The sequence below is a fragment of the Chiloscyllium plagiosum genome, chromosome 4 (assembly GCF_004010195.1).
Source record: "Chiloscyllium plagiosum isolate BGI_BamShark_2017 chromosome 4, ASM401019v2, whole genome shotgun sequence".
Classification (NCBI taxonomy): Eukaryota; Metazoa; Chordata; class Chondrichthyes; order Orectolobiformes; family Hemiscylliidae; genus Chiloscyllium; species Chiloscyllium plagiosum.
In genome coordinates, this window is record NC_057713.1 from 128,864,311 (window position 1) to 128,890,520 (window position 26,210).

Sequence of the window (26,210 nt, forward strand, 5' to 3'; positions counted from 1 at the left end):
CTTGTGGGGATGCTCCAATGGATTATGAGATGTTACTCATAAATCTGCTTGTAAACTGGCTGCTAATAGCGCCTCATGCGGATCTTTCAAATGGTTGAAAGTGATTGCTTCAGAAGATGTCAATTTCTGTGAGCAGAAAGCTATGTCAGTCGTTGTTAATTGGTTGTGGTTCTAAAATTGTACATATGTAGACAGGAGGACTCATATGTTGCAGTAGTAGTGTCCCTACCTCTGGGCCAGGAGACCTGGGTTCAAATATCACCTGCTTTTGTGATGTAGCTGGAGACAAATTGACAAGAAATACAAGATCATAATGGTGTATGGTGTGGTTTGTAAGGAGTTGCACTGAAAACAGAGTGTTACAGAGAGAGTTTAGTGCAAATTGGAATTTGGTATGGAGGGGGAAGCAGGTGTTGCTGCTTCCCACTAATACGTGTATTGGTTTATATAAGTTTGATTTGATGGAAAGCCTTTGTCCAGTGTTCAGGATCATAGCGTCCCTAAAGTTTGTAAGCAGGCCATTTGATCCATTGAGTCCACACAATTGCGACCACTCCCACCCTATCCCTGCAACCTGCATATCCCATGGCTAATGCACCTAACTTACACATCCCCGGACAATATGGGCAATTTAGCACGACGGATCCGCCAAACCTGCACATCTTTGAATTGTGGGAGGAAACCAGAGCACCAGAAAAAAACCCACACAGACACGGGGAGAATGTGCAAACTCCACACAGTTGCCTGAAGGTAGAATTGAACCTGGGTCCTGCTGCTACGAGGCAGCAGTGCAAACCACTGAGCCACCATGCCTCCAAGATGAGGTTGGGAAGATGGGGTGGGACTGTTTTCAGGTGTTGTTACAACCTATGGTTGGAACTTGATTAAAGTTAAGATTTTCATGTACACCTAAGCATGAGATACATTTCCTGCCCATTAAAGTTGGCAGGTGGACAGTGGTCCTCCTGCTTCAAATCAAAGGAGTTAAAGCCTCAGGAAAGGCTTCTGCTGCTGTACAAAGTGGGCAACTGGGTAGACATGTCACCATGCAAGGGTCTTGTCAATTACTTGTGAAAATATCAATAAAAAAAACACTAAGAAGCCAGGTTGCCATTGTGTGGTGAGGGGCTCCTCTGCATAGTGTTCATTTTGTTCGACGCTTTCCAACCAGGCAGCCCCTGAGGCCAACCAGTAATGCTGCAATCCCAGCCTGGCGTGGATCCTCTACCTCAAGGCAGTTTGACCTTCCCTCCCCATCGCATTGGGAAATTGAAAGCCCACTGAAAGCAGCCTCTCAAATCCTGCACAATTACAGTCTAAGTGAGACTAATTGCCCGCCTGCCTTCTGGGAATGAATGGATTTCCTGGATCTCAAGTGCAGATGATGAATTCAAGAAGCCAACACACTTTCAGTCCCTGCCAGCCTTCCTTTCCTGGCATCGACAGGGTCTCAAAATTCCACCCCTAATTTTGAAAGCATATTTCTCAATTTCGTTGTCTCAGCTGAACAATCCAGTCAGAACACTAGAGCAGAAATAGATGACTAGTGCAGTCGATCCAAGAAAAAATAACAGATAGCATCATATCTGTAGGTACGATGTAAGATTTCCAATTTTTTTTAACATTCTTTGACATTGAAAACTGACCCGGTGTACACTAACTAAATATCACTGTTGCGTCTGCAATGGTGCAGAGTTCAAGCATTGCATTGTGGTTTTTCTTACAGGTCACCTATATAAGCCATTAATTTCTTGCACAGCAAATAATACATGAATCAGAGAAGATAATTGCATTGTTACATCTCTTGATTTTATGCACAGTGATTATTTAAAGTAATTTTGGTAATTGATGTCTGTTAGCTTTTAAAATTGATTCTGTTGTAATATTTCTGTTGTATCTTTTAGGCTATGATACGTTTCAATCGAGCTGACCTTCTGAACCATCCAGTTTGTACACAGTTTCTGAAAATGAAATGGTATGCAGGGTGTTGAATTAAGAGCAGCTTGTTCTGGTATAATTCATTAGCACATAATCATGTGTGGTTTTTAACTGAAACTTAAAACTCTTAATACATTCTGAACTTCTACTTAAGACAATCCCCATTCTATAGGTAATCATACATTATTATGGCATGTCTTTGCTTACAAATATATGATGTGGAGGCGCTGGTGTTGGACTGGGGTGGATAAAGTTAAAATTCACACAACATAAGGTTATAGTCCAACAGGTTTATTTGGAAGCACTCTTTCAGAGCACTGCTCCATCATCAGGTAACTAGTGACCTGATGAGGGAGCAGTTCTCCAAAGGATAGCACTTCCAATGAACCTGTTGGGCTATAACCTGGTGCAAAGTGATTGCAAATTTCGGATGAGGTCTTGGCCTTGTTGGAGATGTGAGTTTTACTGCTGGCTGATATTAAATCAGTGGTAAAAATGGTCCAAGGCTTGAGTCTAATTGGAGAGATGAGTCAGAAGTCACATGACACCAGGTTATAGTCCAACAGGTTTATCTGAAATCTCAAGCTTTTGGAGCAATGCTCCTTCATTAGGTAATGAAGGAGCAACGCTCCGAAAGCTTGTGATTTCAAATAAACCTGTTGGACTATAACCTGGTGTTGAGTGACTTCTGACTTTGTCCACCGAGACCAATGTTGGCACCTCCACATCATGGAAAGATGAGAGAAACTTCAAAACTGAAGTTTTGAAAGCAGCCAGTGATGGTAGATTTTGTCAGGGTGTTAAATGGTTGCACAGAGCAAACTCAAAATATCTCTTCAAAGTTTGTCAAGAGAGGAATGAAATTGATAAAAAATAAATTTAATCTGGATATTGGAAAGGAACTCTTTACTCAACTAGCAATAATTTTTTGAATAAACTCACATATATAAATACACCATGCAAAAATATTGGAGGTACAACAGTTGAATTCTAATATAATAGAATTGGATACAGAAAGAACAAAGAGATACCAAAATGATCTCGACAATGAAATAACTTTGAAGTCTCATCATTGTTGTTATGCTTGAAAACTCATTGCCAATTTTTATCAAGATTCCATAGAGGAAAAATGAAACAAGTTCCTGGATAACCTATTTTTAACGATGTTAGCTGAAGGGTAAATGTTATCCAAAACACTGTAATAAGTCGCTTCTTAAAATATATCAGGGGATCTTTTACATTTATCTGAAAGGGCAGAAAGAGCCTCAGTGTAACCACATCCAAAAGACAAGACCTCTGACAGCACAGCACTTCTTCAGCGCTGTGCTGAAGCATCAGCTTGGATCCGAAGTCTCTGGAATGACTTGAACCTGTATCTTTTGATTAAAACTAAAACTTACCACTGAGTCACAATTGACACTTTGTATGGGCCTTTTATTACAACATACTTGAAAGCGTACACAACCTCTTAAGTCTTGTATGGATTTATCTTTACTCACTGCAAACCTCTAGTTTTCCAGACATCTTTCCCATGTTCCCATTCCGACATAAATGGAATCTGTTGGAAAAGGGGCTGGACCCAGATCTCACCTGCCATTTTTAAAGGTCTCTGAATTCTCCATTATTCTTCCGTTCTATTTCCTTGTGAAAGTCTGGTCCAAACAAAGAAGAAGGGTTTGGATTTTGAGAGAAAGAAAAAGTTCAATTAGAAAAGAAACAAACAAATTTTATAATCTCTAAGAATAGTGCAACACTTGAAGGACCCAAAGGCCAGAGCTTAACTACTTCAAATTCTAGGCCAGAGAGATTGATTTCCATTGTATTCCCAAAGATAAAAAGTGCTTACTCCAATAATTGTCTATCGTAGCTTTCTCTGATGATTTTGTTTGGCAAATAACCAGACAGCCAGGAATGAATGTAGTTTGTGCAGAGCCAATGATGAAGTGGATTCAACACAGTTTTGGAAATTTGCAAATCATGGTATCTGTCAATCTTCTGAAGGTGTACAGCAATAACAACATGTTTCATCAATGCGGTGGCTGGATCTTCCAAGGAGCCATGGTCTTTATTGATTGCCACTCTCACTGATCATATTTCTGAATTGACACTACTTCACATTTCTCATTGCTTGAAGTTTCCTGAGCCTTGCTACAAAATGAACTACCAATATAACTTAATTTCTCATGCATGCACATAAATATTTTCTCTGGTAATCTCCTTCATATAAATATGGGAATGGAATTTCAATTTAGTGGTTAGTTTTGATATTTACAATGGACTAATGTATTTAACTTTGTTTCTTGGTAGGCAAGCGTATGGACTTAGAGCACACATCATAAATATGGCTCTCTTCTCAATGTTACTTATACCATTGACGTTCCTCATTATTGTTTCACGACCTCATGCCTTTGACAACGAACCAGCGATCGTTTCCAACTTTACTCAAGGATTGACAGGGCCCTGGATGAGATATAAGGTCTGTTTATGCATAGCCATTCTTTATGAAAGATGAGGATTGTTAATTTAGTATTTAAATTTGCCCAGGTACCAATGAACCAAGAATATGGATGAAGACGTGCATATTTTGTAATGTTTATTCTGTAGTGCGGTGACTCCTTCTTTTGATTCAGCAGGCCCTCCTATTATATATCTTTAACTTTGGCTGTTTCACATTGACTTTCTGAGTCCTGATTATGTCAATTAGAATGATTTGTGATCACAGCTGGAGGCTACTGCTACAACCCTTCCTCCCATTCTGACACTTTTCACATAAGTAGCTGTTGTAATAGATTATTATTGTGAGTAAATCTCAGATTTACTTCTAATAAGCATTTGTTTTGACACCAGTTTTTACATTTGTGTAATATATAAATGTTTCTGATCGTATGACAACTATTTCCCAAGAACATACCTCAGAGTACCTTGACTTATTCACGGTTATTAACTTATTGATAATTTCCTCCTTTCAGCATTTTGTGATAAATATCATTTGACCATATAATCTCATTTTTGTTTCAGAAAGAAATTGTTCAATTTCTACCCTTCATTCAGAAGACAATTTTTAAAGTTGATACATGCAGGTGACTGCAGAGATCAGATTTAATCCCCATTCTGCTGTCCCACCTATGAGATAAGGAAATTTAGATGGGGTCTATTATGAGAAGCTGATTTATAGAATCCCTGCAGTGCATTAAGTGGCCATTTGATCATCAAGTCTGCACCAGCCCTCTCAAGACCATCCCATCCCCTCCCCCACAGCCCTATGTTTACCATGGCTAATCTACCTAGTCTACACATTCCTGGACATTAAAGATAATTTAGTGTGGCCAATCTCCTTCCTTCTCCCCAAACCCTTCCACATTACATCTATCCATAATAATCATCCAATACCCTCTTGAATGCCTCAATTGAACCTGCCTCCACCATGTTGTCAAGCAGTGCATCCCGCACTTTAACTTCTCGCTGCGTAGAAATGTTCTGTTCACATATTACTCCAGCTTCATCTGCACGTCACATTAAATCTACACCACCTTGTTCATGTTCCTTTAATAAGCAAGAACAACTTCTCCCTATCTACTCTATCGAGCCAACACGTGACTTTAAAAAGACATTCATCAAATATCTGTTCGGATTCTCTGCCATTCTCTCCTTCACTATCATAATTGATTGATTGATTGATTAGGAATGATCAGCCATGATCAAATTGAATGGCGGTGCAGGCTCGAAGGGCTGAATGGCCTACTCCTGCACCTATTGTCTATTGTCTATATAAATTCTTCTGTCTCTACATTTTTTATGGCACCAGTTTGTCTTGCTAATCTTTTGTTCTCTTTACACACCCATAGAAGCCTTTACAGTCCATTTTTATGTTTCTCACTTGTTCATTTTCATATTCTACTTTCTCTTTCTTTATCAGTTTTTTGATCCTCTTTAGCTAAATTCAGTATAAGGGAGTTTGATTCCGATTTGGTAGTGGACATAAAGTTTCCCCTCTCCAATATGGCACTGGACGCAGTCCAGAGAAGGTTCATTCGGCTGATATCAGCTATGGAGTGATTGTCTTATGAGGAAAACTTGAATAGGTTTGGCCTTTCCCCAGGGGAATTTAGAAGACTGAGAGTGATCTTATTGAAACAGATAGATTTCTTAGAGGGCGTGACAGTCTAGATGCAGAAAGGTTGTTTCCCCTTGTGGGAGGGACTAGGAACAGAGGGCATCATTTCAGAATAAAGGGTCGATAACTAAGACAAAGAGGAGGCAGAATATATTTTTTCAGTGGGTCGTGAATCTATAGAATTCTTTATCACAGAGGGCTATTGGGCTGAGCTGGACAGATTTTTAATAAGAAAGGAGATTAAGAGTGATGGGGAAAAGGCAGGAAAGTGGAATTGAGGATTATTAGATCAGCTATGGAGAAATTGAATGACAGAGCAGACAGGGATGAATGACCAACTTCTGCTCCTACATCTTATTGTCTTATGGTTTTAATTGTCATATTGCAGAATCAGTGGTATTGTGGCCCTACGTGCTGCAGCCTTTATAGACGCAGATCACTAACCCCTCTGCCTTCCCTGTGAGGATATGGAAACATTCTCGACCAAATACAACAAATTATAGCAAGAACTCCAAAAACACTCCACAGTACTTCCAGAAACTTTGCAATTGTAGAAATCATTGCAAATCACCTGATTCTACCCACTTCCTGAAATGGCCAGTCATCTGCTTTCCCTATATTAGATTTAGAATAAAAAGATTCTCTAACCAAGTTTTTTTAAGACAAAACTATTGATTTGTTATTAAACACTCAATGAAAATGTAAAACTGGATAAGACACATGTGTTTTAATAGGAGAATATAAGTATTTGCTGCTTTAAATAGGTCAATATGCAAATGTGCACAGAAACACATGCAGGCACATGAACATGCAAACGTGCTCTTGTCTGCATGAATGTATATTCACACACTTACATATTCATGCAGACACTCACACACATATTCACATGGACACTAACACATGTTCAAACAGGTATTCATGCTCACACACACACAGAGTATCAAGATGTTTTCTAGATGTTCCACAAGATACACAGTAAGAATGTTCCAGAAACAGCAGAGATCTGAGCTGGGCAGCCTTTCCTCAGCTGATGTTTCCCCAACTGACATCCAAATTATTATCCAAGCAAGACCTACTCTCTTTCATTCATAAACTCAGTCACACAGTTTTCAGAAGTGTCTTTTAAAAAAAAAACCATTCCATTCTGTCCTTTCATTGACCTTATGGAAAAAGATTCAGAAATCTAGAAACATAGAAGGTAGGAGCAGGAGTAGGCCATTCAGCCCCGCAAGCCTGCTTTGCTATTCAATATGATCATGGCTGATCATCAAGCTTAATACCCTAATCCCACCCTCATCCCATATTTCTTGATCAGCTATGTCTATGTCTATGTCCTCAAAGACACAGTGTTTTCACCTCAACCATCTTCTGTTGGCCCACCACTGTTGGTGAAGAAATTTCTCCACATCTCAGTCCTAAGAAGTTTATCCCTTATCCTTAAACTACAACCCCTGGTTCTAGGCTCCCCCACTATCAGGAACATCCTGCATCTAATCTGTCTAGTCCTGTTAGAACTTTGCAGGTTTCTGTGAGATAACCCCTTCATTTTTCTAAACTCCATTGAACACAATCCAAACTGACTCAAATCTGTCCTCTTATGTCAGTCCTGCCAATCCAGGAATGGATTTGGGAAACCTTCGCTGCATTTCCTCTCTGGCAAGAATATTCTTCCTCAGATAAGGAAAATATTAACCACCATTTGTTCCTAACAGCCATGGTGCAGGTGTGTATTTAGAGAGAGAGAGACAGCTGAAAGCATTAAGTGGTCCAAGTTTGGAATTTGGATGAAGTCTAGCTGTTTCACATCCTGATCTGCTGGTTGTGAAGTTTATATCACAGACATGACAGTCCGTGTCAGAAGTGACTGTGTCTCAATCGGGGATGGGGGCATTTGTGTTGTTCCAAATGATGCACACTCTGTCTTTGAAAAAGTGAATCTGCATTTGCAGAATTAGATTTGCAGATACATTCTATTTTGTTCAAAAAGCACACAATCTGTAGGCAATCAGTTCATGTGATGTTTTCCTACTTTGGAAATAAAAGCTGTCTGACTCCAGCTTGGGACACAAGCAGACTCTAACTTTACAGCTTTAAGCTGAGCTGAGATGTCGCCTTTTTTTATACTGATAAAACCTTAAGTTATCTTGGACCTATGACTTAGTCATAGAGCCATAGAGACGTACAGCATGGGAACAGACCCTTCGGTCCAACCCGCCCATGCCGCCCAGATATCCCAACCCAATCTAGTCCCATCTGCCAGCACCCGGCCCATATCCCTCCAAACTTTTTCTATTCACATACTCAGCCAAATGCCTCTTAAATGTTGCAATTGTACCAGCCTTCATCGCTTCCTCTGGCAGCTCATTCCATACACGTACCATCCTCTGTGTGAAAAAGTTACCCCATAGGTCTCTTTTATACCTTTTCCCTCTCACCCTAAACCTATGCCCTCTAGTTCTGGACTCTCCGACCCCAGGGAAAAAACTTTGCCTATTTACCCTGTTCATGCCCCTCATAATTTTATAAACCTCTATAAGATCACCCCTCAGCCTCCTACCCTCCAGGGAAAACAGCCCCAGCCTGTTCAGCTTCTCCCTATAGCTCAAATCCTCCAACCCTGGCAACATCCTTGTAAGTCTTTTCTGAACCCTTTCAAATTTCATGACATCTTTCCGATAAGAAGGAGACCAGAATTGCACTCAATATTCCAACAGTGGCCTAACTAATGTCCTGTACAGCCACAACATGACCTTCCAACTCCTGTACTCCATATTTTGGAACTTTAGACTTGAAAGAAATTCTGGGATTTACATATTAATCAAATGAAACCCACATCCCCATTCTAAGTGATTAAAGACTTAACAGCCGTCGAGGTTTGTCTAATACTTGGCATCAGTTGTACGACACTTTGATCTTTTACTTATAAATTCTGTGTCCTATATACCTGCCCCACTAGTTTTGCAATGAAGGAGCAGCACTCTGAAAGCTTGTACTTTCAAACAAAAAGTATAACCTAGTGTTGTGTGATTTTTAACTTTGAAGAAGTTGGGTAAGATACAGAGATATTGAATTCCCACCAATAAAATGCAATTGCAATTTCTCATATCAGCCAGTTCACCCAATAGAAAACTCCAGCCCAAATTCCTCCACTCCTGTTCAACATGTGATAGTTTCTTAACCCAAACGTGATGGAGTTCCTAACCCTTTATTCTGAAGTATTTCAGACATAATTCCTGTAGGTGTCACCTGGAATACTGACATGATATTGAATAGTTGACTCATTTCAACTTGTTTCTTCCATAGGAGTCACTGTTGTATAAACTGTGCACAAGAACTGTATTTGTGATGAGCATTCTTGGTTTATGTAAGGAAATTTACCAATTGCTACAACAGGTAAGATGTGTATACAATAATGCTAGAGTCCTGTTCTCTCCTCAGTACTGGCCTTCAATTTTTAACAGTAAACTGACCCTGTCATTGAATGCCTTCTCGGGCATCATAACTTGCTGGTGAAAATGGAAGTACTTCATTTTCAACTGTGCTTATTAAAGGAAAGTAGCATGTTTCCTATGTTTTAGCTCCATATCACCATGTGACCGAATCCTATTGGCAGAAATAAACAAACCTCAAGGTTGTTTTAATCTTGAAGATTTGCGGAAAACAGTAAGAAATTAATGAATTGCTTTCTTTACCTTGTTTCATTTTTAAAATGTAACATGGGATTTATTTTGTGTGCTGCTGATTCTGGGAGATCATTGCTTGGCTTGATAAGAAAGCCTATGATTAAGGATAACATTGAAGCAATACTCAGAATGTTACATTTCAAAAAAAGATACAGAACATGCCCACTGAGATATGCCATGCTAATGGTGCCCATGGAATTGACTAGTGTCAAAAAAAGAAACATGTGTTTCACTAATATCCTTCAGATATGGAGATCTGTGCCAGGACTGGCCTATATCTAACTCCAGACCCACAGCACTGCAGTTTGCTTTTAGTTCCCCTGTGAAATGGCCCAGCTATTAAGCTTGATCAAATACTACAGAGTCTAAAAGAAGGAAATAAACTAAATGTAAAACCTAGAATTCACTAAGGTGCTGGAAATGGCAAATCACCCCTGCTGGCCCTGCAGAGTCCTTACCGGCATCTGGGGCTAGAGCTATCTCACAGACTAGTCAAGCAGCAGCCTGACATAGTCATACTCACGGAATCATACCTTACTCATAATGTCCCAGGATCCACTATCACCATCCCTGGGTAAACCTTGACCCACCGGAAGGGCAAAGTTGCTAGAGATGGGGCAAAGTATGGAGGGAGTTGCCCTAGGAATCCTCAAAGTTGAACCCAGTGGCATCAGGTCAAGCATTGACAAGAAAATCATCTGTTGATACCAGTTACTGCACATGCTTCACTGATGAATCCATACTCCCTTATATTGAACACCACTTCGAATCCATACATTGTGGAAGCAGGCCACTCAGCCCATTGAGTCCACACTGACCCTCTGAACAATCCCTCATCCAGACCACACCCCAGCTCCCCCCCTACTCTATCCCCGTAACCCATCATTAACCATGGCTAACTCACATACACATCCCTGGATACGATGGGAAATTTAGCATGGCCAATCCATCTCGCCCACATATATTTTGGCTGTGAGAGAAAACCCACACAAACTCAGGGAAAATGTGTAGGCTCCTCGCAGACAGTAACCCAAGAGTGGAATCGAACTCGGGTCCCTGGCACTGTAAGGCAGCAGTGCTAACCAGTGAGCCAACATGCTGCCCACTTAGTGGGAGTAAGGAGTGTGAGGTACTCACTCCACAAATAGCACACACTGTAGTTACAAGATACACTGCAGCAACATGCCAGACTTACCTACCAGCACCTTCCAGACCTGTCAATTCTGGTGCCTGGGGTAATAAAAAAAAGATGAAAAGTAACACTTCCATCTGCAAGTTTCACTGCAAATCACACCATCCTGTCCAGGAACTATTACAATCCTTCCATGAAAATCTTCCACACTAATGGCAATGTGAACACTATTGCCACAAATACTACAACCAATCAAGAAATGGCCAATATCTCAAGGGCAAATAGATAAGCAGAATAAATGTTAGCCTTGCCAGTGATACCAACATTCTACTTATGAAAATAAGATGAGGTAATAAAGTAAAGTAGATTATTCCTTCCAAATGGTTTCTACTCAGGCCCAATGTGGCAGGCTTACCTTCAGGTCTTGCCTGCTTCATCAGGGTTGGATTACCAAGCCAATCTTATTGTAACCTATTCTTCCTGTTCTACTTCCACCCCCCCCCCCCCTCCCCCCACCTCAGGATTGTATTAATTATTCTACATTTTATATTTAAATTGACGAGTTTAGGTTACTGCATTTTTTTTGACTTTTCAGATATACAAGTGGGCCAAAAAAAATGCTTGAAATCTTTTTGTCCACTGACAGTATCTCAGTGAGATTTTGTGAAATTCCGTAACACAACGCAAATGTAGTAGGGGAGTATGGTATAAGGATGACCCTGAAAATTTTTAAAGATGGACATTCACTCACTCTTGGTGAGAAATTATATAAAACAGATCAATAAAACTTGAAATAAGCCAAAGAATGGAAACAGCATCCACCTTTGGAGGGTAGGTGTGGACTCAATGGGCTGAATGGCTTGCTTCCATAATGTAGATGTTCTATGTTCTATGACTCTAAGGAAAATATCAATGCATCTGGGAAAGGTGCACTGACACAAGGTGAGTGTCTGGTATTTGGTGAGAACATTTCTGGGCAATGTTGGGTTACATGTAACACCTTAAGGTGAGGTCCTTTGATATTTCCAGTGATTAGTTAAGGAGGTACACCCCTGGGACAACAAACTATACAGAACAATACAATAGAAGGCAGCAACACCTCAATTTGATCAATTAGTGAAATAATACAATTATGTTCTAATTGTTTCTCTGATTGCATTAATTGCTACGATGGTAACTTTCTTTTCTTTGTCTGAATCAACAGCGACTGCATTACTTTCTTGATTCAACCAATCTCTTGGACTGGAGTATGTATGCGGCATCCATTATTTTTGTAATTCCCTGGATTTTTGATGTCAAAACTTCAATACAATGGGATTGTGGTTCTATTAGTGCATTTGCAACGTGGGTGAACTTCCTGTTATACTTGCAAAGGTGTAGTTATTTTATATTCTTAATAATGTTTTAATTTTATAATATTTTATTACCAGTTATTAGCAGATGTAACAGAAGAAACTATTACCCACCTTTAAAGAAGCACAAACTGTGTTCAGAAATCCTTGATCTCTTGTTAGACTTGAGAACTGCTGGATGTTTAGCTATTCAGTGCTGGTTTTGAAAATGTGCATCCTGGCTAAGATGTACTGGGGCTAGCAATCAACAAGGACAAACTGGCTACATTGCTGTCATTTATTGGCCAATTTGAGGTGGAAGTTTTATCCCTTAGGGATGTGGAGACCTGCTTCAGAGCAATCTCAGTTAATTCGAGGCTGGTAGCTCTCTCCTGGCACTGGCAGCACCAGTGGGGCAGTGGTCACTGTCAATACTGCACTTAGCCATTGAAGGGAGAAGCTACAATCAATCAGCACGCTCTCAGCGTTCAGTGAGAAAGTGTTGGCTGGGGAACATGGGGTAGATGTAACAATCCATGTTGAGGTCTTTTAATGGTGCAAGGGATCAGTTAAGGTTTGGGCACCATTGGAGCCCCAAACTGGCTGCTTCACATGGGCCTCCTCTGCCATCGGTTTATTCCTGAAAATCGGTTGAGATGTTTAAATGGACCTGTTTAGACAATTCAATTGGTCCACCACTGGTCAGACCTCCTGATGCCCACCCACCATTGGTAGATTTGTGATTGGGGAAAGCCTGGGCAGATAGCAGGGCATTGACTGGATTTAACAAGCCCTCCCATCACCTTCAAACCACCAGTGGAGGAGCATTGTTTACAATCCAGCAAGAAGGCCTTATGTCGCCTATTCCCGAAACATTTGCGTGTGATAATTCACATATGTGCTAAATGCACATTATAACAATGTAGCTGCATTCCAGCAAAGGAAGGAAGCACGCAGGAACATGAGAATGTATTGCAGTCTTCTCTTGGAAGAACATAAGAACTAAAGAAATTGGTCAAGAATCCTCAAGCCTGATTTGTCATTTAATAAGTTCCATGGCTGATCTTCAACATCACCTTCACTTATCCGAATCTATTTCATATCCTTTGATGCTTTAGATTCTCAATCTTACTGGCTCCTCATCTAAAGGCCATTCCCCCTCTCCAACAACCTCTCAGTATTTACCCTGTAAACCGTCTTTGGAGTTAAACTCCAACCTGTGTAGGCCCTTTGTACTAAAACTATACTCATCGGATAAACCTGTCATTCCTAGAAGCAATCCAGTAAGGCACAACTGTACTCCATAATTCAATACAAATGTTTTCTAATCAAAGTCTTGTTTAATTGCAGAAAGATTTATTTATTCTTGTACTTCATCTGTTTTGCAAACACTTGGTACCAACGACATTGGAAAAGGATGAGATTTTGAAGGGAGAATGTAGAAAGTTAGGCATGAATTTAAAAAGGAGGTGCTTGAGGGTAGTAATATCTGGATTATTCCCGGTGCTACGAGCTAGTGAGGGCAGGATTGGGGGATAGAGCAGATGAGTGCGTGGCTGAAGAGCTGGTGTATGGGAGAAAGATTCACATTTTTGGATCATTGGAATCTCTTCTGGTGTAGAAGTGACCTGTACAAGGAGGATGGATTGCACCCGAATTGGAAGGGGACTAATATACTGGCAGGGAAATTTGCTAGAGTGCTCAGGAGGATTTAACTTAGTAAGGTGTGGGGAGGGGGGGGGGGGGGGTGCGTGGAATCACAGGGACATAGTGAGGAAAGAGATCAACCTGAGACTGGTACAGTTCAGAAAAGAAGCGAATCAAACGGTCAGGGCAGGCAGGGACAAAAGGTCGGACTGATAAATTGAACTGCATTCATTTCAATGCAAGAGGCCTAACAGGGAAGGCAGATGAACTCCAGGCATGGCTAGGAACATGGGACTGGGATATCATAGCAATTACTGAAACGTGGCTCAGGGATGGGCAGGACTGGCAGCTTAATGTTCCAGGATACAAATGCTATAGAAAGGATAGAAAGGGAGGCAAGAGAGGAGGGGGAGTGGCTTTTTTGATAAAGGGATAGCATTACAGCTGTGCTGAGGGAGGATATTCCCGGAAAGAGATCCAGGGAAGCTATTTGGGTGGAACTGAGGAATAAAAAAGGGATGGTCACCTTATTGGGATTGTATTATAGACCCCTAACAGTGAGAAATTGAGATACAAATTTGGAGGGAGGTCTCAGTTATCTGTCAGAGTAATAGGGTGGTTATGGGAGGGGATTTTAACTTTCCATAGTGTTAAGGGTTTAGATGGAGAAAAATTTGTTAAGTGTGTACAAGAAAATTTTCTGATTCAGTATGTGGATGTACCTACTAGAGAAGGTGCAAAACCTGACCTACTCTGGGAAATAAGGCAGGGCAGGTGACTGAGGTGTCAGTGGGGGAGTTCTTTGGGGCCAGTGACCATAATTCTATTAGTTTTAAAATTATGATGGAAAAGGATAGACCATATCTAAAAGTTGAAGTTCTAAATTGGAGGAAGGCTAATTTTGACGGTATTAGGCAAGAACTTTCAAAAGCTGATAGGGTGCAGATGTTCGCAGGTAAAGGGCCAGCTGGAAAACGGGAAGCTTTTAGAAATGAGTTAATGAGAGTCTGGATCCTGTTAAGGTAAAAAGAAAGGCTGGTAGGTGTTGGGAATGCTGGATGACTAGAGAGATTGAGGTCTTGGTTCAGAAAGAGGAGGAAACATATGTCAGGTATAGACAGCAGAGATTGAGTGAACCCGTAGAGTGTAAAGGCAGTAGGAGTATACTTAAGAGGTAAATCAGGAGGGCAAAAAGGGGACATGAGATAATTTTGGCAAGTAGAGTTTAGGAGAATCCAAAGCGATTTTATAAATACATTAAGGACGAAAGGGTAATTAGGGGGAGAATAGAACCCCTCAAAGATGAGCAAGGCAGCCTATGTGTGGAGCCGCAGGAGATGGAGAAGATACTAAACAAGTACTTTGCATCATTATTTAATGTGAAGAAGGACATGGAAGATATAGAATGTGGGGAAATAGATGTTGACATCTTGAAAAATGTCCATATTACAGAGGAGGAAGTGCTGGATGTCTTGAAACGCATAAAGGTGGATAAATCCCCAGGACCTGATCAGGTGTACCCTAGAACTCTGTTGGAAGCTGGGAAATAATTACTGGGCCCTTTGTTGAGATATTTGTATCATCGATAGTCACAGGTGATGTTCCAGAAGACTGGAGGTTGGCTAATGTGGTACCATTATTTAAGAAATGTAGTCAGGACAAACCAGGGAATGAAAGACTGGTGAGCCTGACATCGGTGGTGGGCAAGTTGTTGGAGCAAATCCTGAGGGACAGGATTTACAAGTATTTGGAAAGGCAAGGACTGATTAGGGATAGTCAACATGGCTTTGCACGTGGGAAATTATGTCTCATGAACTTAATTGAGTTTTTTGAAAAAGTAACAGAGGATTGATGAGGGCAGAGAGGTGGACGTGATCTATATGGACTTCAGTAAGGCGTTTGACAGGGTTCCCCATGGGAGAATGTTTAGCAAGGTTAGATCTTATGGAATACTGGGAGAACTTGCCATTTGGATACAGAACTGGCTTAGAAGATAGAGGGTGGTGGTGGAGGGTTGTTTTTCAGACTGGAGGCCTGTGACCAGTGGAGTGCCACAAGGATCGGTGCTGGGTCCACTACTTCTCATCATTTATATAAATGAATTGCATGTGAACATAGAAGGTAGAGTTAGTAAGTTTACAGATGACACGAACATTGGAGGTGTAGTGGACCGTGAAGAAGGTTACCTCAGATTACGATGGGATCTCAATCAAACGGACCAATGTGCTGAGGTGTGGCAGATAGAGTTTAATTTAGATAAATGCGAGGTGCTGCGTTTTGGGAAAGCAAATCTTAGCAGGACATATAGACTTAATGATAAGGTCCTCGGGAATGTTGCTGAATAAGAGACATTGGATTGCAGGTTCATAGCTCCTTGGAGGTGGAGTCACAGGTAGATAGGATAGTGAAGAAAGCCTTTGGTATGCTTTCCTTTATTGGTCAGAGCATTGAGTATAGGAGTTGGGAGGTCATGTTGCAGCTGTACAGAACGTTGGTTATGCCACTTTCAGAATACTGCATGCAATTATGGTCTCCTTTCTATTGGAAGGATGTTGCGAAACTTGAAAGGGTTTAGAAAAGATTTACAAGGATGTTGCCAGGATTGGAGAATTTGAGCTATAGGGAGAGACTGATTAGGCTGGGGATGTTTTCCCTGAAGCGGCGATTTATCATATCCATGCCCCTCAGAGAAGTTTATAAAATCATGAGGGGCAAGGATAGGATAAATAGGCAAAGCCTTTTCTCTGAGGTGGGAGAGTCCAGAACTAGAGGGCATAGATTTAGGGTGAGAGGGGAAAGATATAAAATGGACCTAATGGGCAATTTTTTCACGCAGAGGGTGGTGCGTGGATTGGATGGGCTGCCTGAGGAAGTGGTAGACGCTGGTACAATTGCAGCATTTAAAAGGCATCTGGATGAGTATATGAATAGGAAGGGATTAGAGGGATATGGGCCAAGTACTGGCAAATGGGACTCGATTAGGATAGGATATCTGGTCGGCATGGATGAGTTGGACCAAAGGGTCTATTTCGGTGCTGTATCTCTCTATGACTCTATGACTGATATTAACTAACTGTCATGTAATTCCCTGTTTTCTCATACCCTCCTTTCTTGAAGAGCAGAGTTACGTTCACCAACTTCCAATTTGTTTGGACCGTTCTGGAATCTGGGAACGTTTTGAAAATCATATAGTGCAACACTTATCTCTTCATCTACCTTTCTTCAGAACTCTAAAATGTAGATATTCAGAAAATTGAACCCTTTGGATGTATCAGTTTTTAGGCCAACAATTTCATTAGTACAATTATTTACTGGTGTTGATTCATTTTGTCGAGGGTTTTGCCTTGTATTCATCAAGATGTTCACATGAATACCAGCAATTCCCAATGAAGGGAATAATTTATACTGTCTGAGCAGAGAGCGATAATTTGTTGATAATTGGACTCTGACTGGTAGAGGTGCTGCCATGGAGAATACACCCAGTAGATAACTAGTTAACTGCCCAGCTTTGTTTAAAGCCAGGCAGGTTGACCCTGATTGTTGATGGCTGAATCAGACAATGGCTGTCACCTATCTTGTTACGATGAGCAAGTGCAATGTATGTTAATGTTCTGTCTGTCTGCAGCTTCCAGTGCACATAGATGTGCCACACTGTGACCAAACCGACAATCATAAATTGGTTCTCAGCATAATATTGGGCACACTCAGGTTTGTTTGGCAAATGTTGTCCAATCATATTTGGAGAGCTTTCGGCCATGGAGAGGGTCAGGCTCTGAATGGCATAGCCCACTGGAGGAAGGGGAGGAACATGACCTGGAAGAGGACAGGGAGTAAATTACAAAACACTGCATTGGTTGTGGAGAGAGGTGTTTCTGCTGGTGCAAGATCCAAGGACCCCCATTAGGTATAGGGCTATGGGGGAGGAGGTGTGCAGTGGCATAGATGCATGTTACTGGTAATCTAATCTAAAGCCCTGAAGTCACATGATTCAAACTCATCTATAGCAGCTCATGGGATTTAAAATGTAATGATAAAACCTGGAATATAAAACTAGCTTCAGTAACAGGGCCATAAAACTTATCATCTGTTGTTGTGAAATCCTACCTGGTTCACCAATGGATTTGGTATAAGTTTTATAGGAATTGGAATTGGGATGGCCAGGTCAGTCACATTGACGATGAGTTCTCTGCTTGGAATTGTTAACCTGGGCCAATCAGGGAGCCTTGGCTGACAGATATAAACAGGAGATTCAGAGATTCTCCTCACTCTCAGGACTGTCTCTGAGCTGACTGGTCAGAGCCCATGTATTGTGCATGTGTAAATAAAGGGTCACTTGATGGAATGCCAGTCACCATGGAGTTATTGTATTCTTATTGTTGTATTTGTGTCTATCCTTCAGGTTTGACATTTGTGGAATCTACGTGGTAATGTTTGGGGAGATTTTGAACACCTTGTTTCATATAATGGCTCTATTTCTCTTCCTTATATTGGCGTTTGGATTTACCTTCTACATTCTATTATATGAGCAGGTGGGTGTGGCCACTGTTAGGCATTTATAATCGAGTATAAAATAAATATAGGCAGTAATTATATTATCTTGAGCAGCAGTAGGCAGGATCTGACCTACAGATAAATAAATGTAGTTGTCAACAGGTACTTTGACATAAAGTAAGTTTCCTCTGCCCTCTCAATATTTGGTACATTTTGAGGGATTATTTAGAACATTCTATGAGTCACGACCTGGTATTTTAGATATGATTTTAATCTTTCATTATTCATTCCAAGAACGATTTGAATATTTTCAATGATGTAAAGCAATGAATCTTGCAAAGAAAATGTAACACGAGGTCTTTTCTCTTTATATGTTACAAATAATTAATAGTAACTTCCATACAATGAGAAGCAGAGGACACTATATAGTTTTACAGCAGGGAAGAGAGAGCAGATCTCCTATTTCAAATCTCCTTGCGTGGAGTCCTCTCAGTTATCTTTACACCTGCATTCATAGTGGGTGGCACGCTGGCTCAGTGGTTAGCAGTGCTGCCTCACAGCACCAGGAACCTGGATTTGTTTCCACGCTTGGGCAACTATCTGTGGGTTTCATCTGGGTGCTCTGGTTTCCTCTCACAGTGGATTGGCTGTGCTAAGTTGCCTGTAGTATCTAGGGATGTGTAGGTTGGGTGGGTTAGCCATGGGAGATGCAAAGTTATAGGGGTAGTGTAGATCTGGGTAGAATGCTCTTTAGTTCAGTTACAAGGAAAATTAAAAAAACCCGAATTAAAGGAGGAGGTAACAATACAGAACTCAGGAGAGGTCATTAAAGTTTCCAGCGCAGACACAACTAGGACAGAATGTATGGAAAGGGTTAGCAATCAAACACTGGACAAATGAAAGACAATGACAAGAGGGAAGGTTAATACAGGACTGAAGGTGTTATGTCTGAAAGCACGCAGTATCAGGAATAAGGTAAATGAGCTTGAGGCACAGATCGAAATTGACGAGGGCATCACATAGGCGTGGCTGCAAGAGGATCAGGATTGGGAGCTGAATTTACAAGGATATACATCCTATCGAAAAGATAGACAGGTGGGCAGCGGTGGGGAGAGGGTCTCCAAACAGTAGTCAGGAGCTGGGATGCAAGATACATCGGGACATAAAAAGGCAAAGTTACAGTGATCATGGGGGATTTCAATATACATGTGCACTGGGAAAATCAGGTTGTGGAATGTTTATGAGATGGCTTTTTGGAGCAGCTTGTGGTGGAGCCCATGAGGAATCAGGCAATACTGGATTTAATGTTGTGTAATGAGGCAGACTTGATAAGGGAGTTTAAGGTGAAGAAACTCTCCAAGGCAGTGATCATAATATGATTGAATTTTCTCTGCAATTTGAAAGGGAGGAGATAGAATCAGAGGTAACAGTATTACAGCTGAGTAAAGGTAACTACAGAGGCATGAGGGAGGAGCTGGGTAGAATTGACTGGGAGAGGAGCCGAGCAGGAAAGCCAGTGGAACAGCAATGGCAGGAGTTTCTGGGAGTAGTTGAGGAGATACAGCAGGGATTCATCCCGAGGAAAAGGAAGCATGGTACAGGGAGGATCAGGCAGCCCTGGCTGACTAGGGAAGTCAGGGATAGCATAAAAGCAAAAAAGAAAGCATATAATGTGTGAAGGGCAGTGGGAAACCAGAGGATTGGGAAACTTACAAAGACCAACAGAGGGAAACAAAAAAAGAAATAAGGAGGGGGAAGATTAAATATGAGGGAAAGCTAGCCTGTAATATAAAGGAAGACTGTAAAAGTTTCTTTCGATATATAAGGGGCAAAAGAGAGGCAAAAGTGGACATTGGACCACAGGAAAATTATGCTGAAGAGATAATAGTGGGGAAAAAGGAATTGGCTGTGGAACTAAATAATTACTTAGTGTCAGTCTTCACAATGGAAGACTCAAGCAAAATCCCAAAAATTCAAGAGAATCAGGGGGCAGAGCTGAGTATGGTGGCCATCACCAAGGAGAAGGTGGTAGAAAAACTGAATGATCTGAAGGTAAATAAGTCACCTGTACCAGATGGACTACACCCCAGATTTCTAGGGGAGGTAACTGAAGAGATAGTAGAAGCGTTAGTGATGATCTTTCAGAAATTGCTAGAGTCAGGGAGGGTCCCAGAGGACTGGAAAATTGCTAACATGATACCCCTGTTTTAAAAGATGAAAAATTACAGACTGATTAGCCTAACTTCGGTCATGGGTAAGATCCTGGAATCCAGTGAGAAGGATAAGATTTCTGAATACATGGAAGTCCATGTTAAAAAAGGGCAAGGTCAGCATGGTTTCATCAAGGGGAGATCATGCCTAACAAATCTGCTAGAATTCTCTGAGGAAGTAACGAGCAGGTTAGACCAAGGAGAGCCACTGGATGTTACCTACCTGGACTTAAAGAAGACCTTTGACAAGTTAACACACAGGAGGCTACTGAGTAAGGTAAGGCCCTATGGTATTAGTGGCAAGGTGCTAGCATGGAGAGAAACTTGGTTCTCTGGCAGAAAGCAGAGAGTGGGGATAAAAGGGTCCTCCTCAGCTGGTGACAAGTGGTGTTCCGCAAGGCTCACTGTTAGAACCACAACTTTTCATTTTCTACATTAATGATCTAGATGTAGGAACTGAGGGCATTCTAGTTAAATTTGAAGACATTACAAAGATAGATAGAGGGACAGGTAGCATTGAGGAGGTGGGGAGGCTGCAGAAGATTTTGGATAGGTTAAGAGAATCAAGAGAAGTGGCAGATGGAAAAGTGTGAGGTCATGCAATTTGGTAGGAAGAATAGAGGCATGGACTACTTTCTAAATGGGGAGAAAATTCTGAAGTCTGAGGTGCAAAGAGATTTGGGAGTTCTAATCCAGGATTCTCTCAAGGTAAACTTGCAGGTTGAGTCCATAATTAGGAAGGCAAATGCAATGATAGCATTTATTTTGAGAGGACTTGGATATAAAAGCAAGGATGTACTTCTGAGGCTCTATAAGGCTCTGGTCAGGCCACATTTGGAGTATTGTGTGCAGTTTTGGGTCCCATATCTCAGGAAGGATATACTGGCCCTGGAGCATATTCAGAGGAGATACACGAGAATGGTCCCAGGAGTGAAAAGCCTAATATATGAGGAACGCTTAAGGACTCTGGGTTTATACTCGATGGGGTTTAGAAGGATATGGGGTGATCCCTCATACGAATACTGAATGACCTGGACAGTGTATATGTTGGGAAAATGTTTCCATCGGTAGGAGAGACAAGGACCCAAGTGCACAGCCTTAGAGTAAAGGGAAGACCTTTCAGAATGGAGATAAGGAGAAACCTCTTTAGCCAGCAACTGGTGAACCTATGGAATTCATTTCTACAGAAGGCTGTGGAGGCCAGGCCATTGAGCATATTTAAGACTGAGGTAGATAGGTTCTTAAGTATGAAGAGGATCAAGGGTTACGTGGAGAAAGCAGGAGAACGGCATTGAAAAACTTAGGAGCCATGATTAAATGGCGGAGCAGTCTGGATGGGATGAATGACCTAATTTCTGTTCCTACGTCTTATGGTCTTATGGATGGTTGGTGTGGACTCGATGGGGCGAATGGTCTGTTTCTACAGTGCAGAGATTCTATGGTGCTGTATTCATATACTCATTTTCCTTTGATAGCAGTTATTTCTTGAATAAGACAAAATCTATATTTTTTTTCAAATAATGAGGTTAAGATCAACTGAATGTTTCTCGAACACTGTCTTCTTTGTGAGATGAGAAGCTCCAGTTTGACCTTAGCTCAGTGCTGTAATTGTTGTTGAAACTAAAGCCGTGTTCTACATTGTCAAGTAGTTCAGGACAGCAATACAGATACACAAAATCAAGTTTTCTTCCATTTATTTTCAAAATGTAAATGGATTCTCTCATAATTTGCACAGTATGTATGTTAGCTGCTGATATACAAAGCTTTTTGGGCATGGTATTGTCTTCTGAAATGTAATTAGTACCCATTTGCAATCATTATAAACTTTATATGCTTATCTGTCAATGAAAATTTGAGAATATATGCATTTACATTCAGAAACATTGCCCAAACTTTTATCAGTTTCTAAATAATGGTTTGCATCAATTCCTTCTGTAAATGTTAAATCATCATCGGAAGATGGGAGTGCAGGCATTTCTAAATGAGCCTAGATACATATGTACAGTTTAATGTTAATTAGATCCTTATTTACCTGGTTTAGGCACAAAAAAACATGTAATAGTGTATACCTCATGACATTTTAAAGAAATGTGAAGGAAGTGCATTATCAGAACCAAGAATATGGCTGCATTTGTTTAGAATTGATGAACAAAATATTTTAATATTCTGTTTTCTTCTTTCAGATGGCATATGGAAGTCCTATTCTTTCCCAATTGAAAATACTTGCAATGATGTTGGGAGATATTAACTACAATGAGAATTTCTTGATCCCATATAGCACAGACAAGATGCAGTTCCCTCTTCTCACCTTTATAATGTTAATTGTGTTTTTGCTGCTTGTACCAATCCTTCTCATGAATTTACTGGTAGGTTTTATGTGTAAATCTGCTGGCCAAAAAACTGTGATTGTGACGGTGACTATGCGATATGGTTGATGTAAGCTTGAGCTGATGGAATAGGGAATTACACAAGTCTTAATTTAAATTCATTATCATCTGTTTTTTGTCCAGCAATCAAAGTTTTAAAATTCTCCCTTAAGATGTGAGCACTTGTATTTCCAATGCTGTCAGTCTGGAGATACCCCTGTTGGCGCCCAACACGCTGTCTGTCATGCTGAGGGAGTGAATTCCAAAGTCTGGAGCTCAAAGCTGATGCTACTTAAGGGTGTTGTACAGGGCCATCTTCAGTAGCTAAACCCACATTTGTAATGTTTCCAACATATCTATGGTGAATATACAGGTATGTGGCACCGCTCTAGCCCAAGTCTTTAACCCTGAGCTCAGTGTAAGAGATATCAGCACAGTATCTCGGACAGTGCAAAAAATCTTTTTTTTTTTAAGATTAGATTACTTACAGTGTGGAGACAGGCCCTTCAGCCCAACAAGTCCACACCGACCCTCCGAAGAGCAATCCACCTCCCTACATTTACCCCTTCACCTGACACTACAGGCAATTTTAGCATGGCCAAGTCACCTAACCTGCACATTTTTGGACTGTGGGAGGAAACTGGAGCACCCGGAGGAAACCCACACAGACACGGGGAGAATGTGCTAACTCCACACAGACAGTTGCCTGAGGCAGGAATTGAACCCGGGTCTTTGGCGCCATGAGGCAGCAGTGCTAACCACTGTGCCACCCATTATTGAAAGTTTAAACAAGGCAGGCAATTGCTTCCACAGAGTCCCATGGCTCATCACAGACTTAAAAATCAAACTTAAGTTAGATTACCCCACTCTGGTTCACAGGAGGGTTCTGGCTCATACCATCAGCAAAAGAAAGTTTAAAGAACCTCATCTCAAAGTTTTGATGATTGTACTGGTGGGAGAGGGGTCTGTCATATAGGTGATGCATGTTGAGTTGACAGTGTATAAAGTAGAGCATAAACTTGACTTCTGAAAATGGACGTTTTAGGATTATGAAATAATTGGATCAAATTTGCTTGTTTCTTAATTTGTTGCACCGTATGAGCTACATTATATCAGAGAAGGAAAACGAAAGTTGAAAAGCCACCCTAAAAACTACAATATACATTACAAGGGGGTTGGATACATATCTGAAGATGAAGAATACAACAGAATATGACAAAAGAGAAGGGAATTGGGAATACAGTAAATTAATCTAGTTGAGGAGTTAGCCCTTTCTGTGGTGTCAGTGCTGTAAATCTATCACTTTAATTTTTCTCACAGAACAACAAATGCAAAAGGAGAAAGTGTGAAACTAGTGATGGTTTTATGTTGTAATCCCATAAGTAAGATTTTTAGCAGATGTAGGAGAGTTGATGCATGGCTTGTGTCTGAAAGACAAAAGATTGATGAGAATGTCTGTTTCTGATATATCTTTTATATTGAATTTAGATTGGTTTAGCAGTGGGAGATATTGCTGAAGTCCAGAGAACTGCATCCTTAAAAAGGATTGCAATGCAGGTTAGCCCTTATGATTTTGTGAAGATGATCAACTTTTCTGAAGAAGAAAGGAATCGAACATTATCTCAAAAACATTTGAACTGAAATATCTTTATTCTTGTAGATTTCTCTTCATACCAGTTTGGAGAAAAAACTTCCCTATTGGTTTCTTAACCGAGTCGACCAGCAGAAAATAATAGTATATCCTAACAAGGCAAGTGGCAGTATGATTGAGGTATGTTTGTGAAAGATTGCAACAATTTCATTGAGCATGCACTGGGCAGATAAAAGAGCTGAGGGATATGATGGGTAAAAGTTGTTAATTTTGTTTCTGGAAAAGTACATATTCTTAATGCTGTGGCTAATAATGTAGGCTTAGATTTTTATGTGCATCAGAGATAATCTGATCAAATGGATTTGCCACCCATTAAGAAGCTGTCAAACTTTAATTCAAATTAAATGACTTCTCTTTGAAAGAAATAGAAAATAATATTAGGTTGTGTCCAAGAATGTGTAGGTTAGGTGGATTAGCCATGGGTAATGCAGGGTTATGGAAATAAAGTAGGGATAGAATAGGATATACTCTTTGGAGGGTCGGTGTGGATGTGATGGGCCAAATGGCCTACCTCCACACTATAGGGATTCTATGGTTCTATGCACAAAAATGTAAATTTGAGTCCCAATACAGGATCAGTTGAAATCTGCTGCCTCCTCATAGACCGTGAATGTGTTCTTAAGTGAGGCTGAGATGGACTGCTCTGATCTTTCCAATATTCCATTGTTTGCCCATGGAAGAAATTAATGCATCTAAACAAATATGTGTTGATATTAATTATTGGATGACTAACCAGTGGAGGACACTGGCCAGCTGGCTGATTGTGATGGTTGAAGTCCTGGTTCATTATCATTTTACCTTGGGCACTTCATCATAGCCAGCCTGATCAGAACTGACACCCTGATCCATCTGACAAGAAGGTAGAACGGCAGGGCCATTTGGAGTTTGAGAACTGGCATTTGAAAGTATTGTAAAGATCATCTAAGGCTTCAGGTTAAGCGAGGCTGTTTAGGGACCAGTTACCGATGCAGAGCCTAAATGCTGAATTATTGTCGAGGAACTGCTGAATAGCATCAAGGTGAACCTGAAAAAATAGCATGTTTCGGATCATTAATGATTGTGAGAGACATTAGAATTGGCTAAATTAGCAGACAAGCTCATCATCACTTGTTCAGAATTAGTATGCAGTGATTAGTGTGAGAAATACAACATACAACATTTAATAAAGTGCCTTCTTGTACAGTAAATGTCTGTGGACATTTCAAGAGAAGTAAACCTGAAGTCAATGGACCAGATTTGTATGCATCTGTTCTTGTTGGAAGCAGGGAGGCTTATTAATGGCAGACAGGGGCATAAATCAGGATTCCTACCCACATTCCTGGTGTGCAGAACTGTTGTGGTTCCAGGGTAAGTGTGCAGGAAGGAAGGTTACACTCAGCTCTCCTGCCCTTGCCTACTCTACTTTGGGTATGGCGTTTCAGGGCTTCCACTATTTCTATGGCATTAAACCTGTTCGTTCAGGGCGTCTAGTTCATGCTGTGGGGAATCCTACTTTGCAGTGAGTATTTTAACAGGCAAGTTGCCAACTTTATCTATCGTAAGTTTTCTCTTTTTGTGCATTGTTCAACTTTGGAACTCTTCCCTACAGAGTATTAGAAGCAGATTCACTGAATATCTTTAGGGCAGAGGAAGGTTGACTCCCATGTT

General features: G+C 40.8%; 1 protein-coding gene across 4 annotated transcripts in view; it reads left to right on the forward strand.

Annotated features, from left to right (window-relative positions):
• trpa1b (transient receptor potential cation channel, subfamily A, member 1b) overlaps positions 1-26,210 on the forward strand; it is a 112,664-nt gene that overhangs the window by 82,587 nt on the left and 3,867 nt on the right. For 3 of the 4 annotated variants that reach the window (XM_043689204.1, XM_043689207.1, XM_043689205.1), the window contains 8 exons: positions 1,905-1,975; positions 4,246-4,414; positions 9,356-9,445; positions 12,072-12,241; positions 18,245-18,374; positions 22,730-22,912; positions 24,401-24,469; positions 24,573-24,683. In XM_043689204.1, coding sequence (XP_043545139.1) covers positions 1,905-1,975; positions 4,246-4,414; positions 9,356-9,445; positions 12,072-12,241; positions 18,245-18,374; positions 22,730-22,912; positions 24,401-24,469; positions 24,573-24,683 — 993 coding nt within the window. The remainder of the gene's footprint in view (positions 1-1,904; positions 1,976-4,245; positions 4,415-9,355; positions 9,446-12,071; positions 12,242-18,244; positions 18,375-22,729; positions 22,913-24,400; positions 24,470-24,572; positions 24,684-26,210) is intronic. The other variant, XM_043689206.1, reaches the window with a different exon arrangement.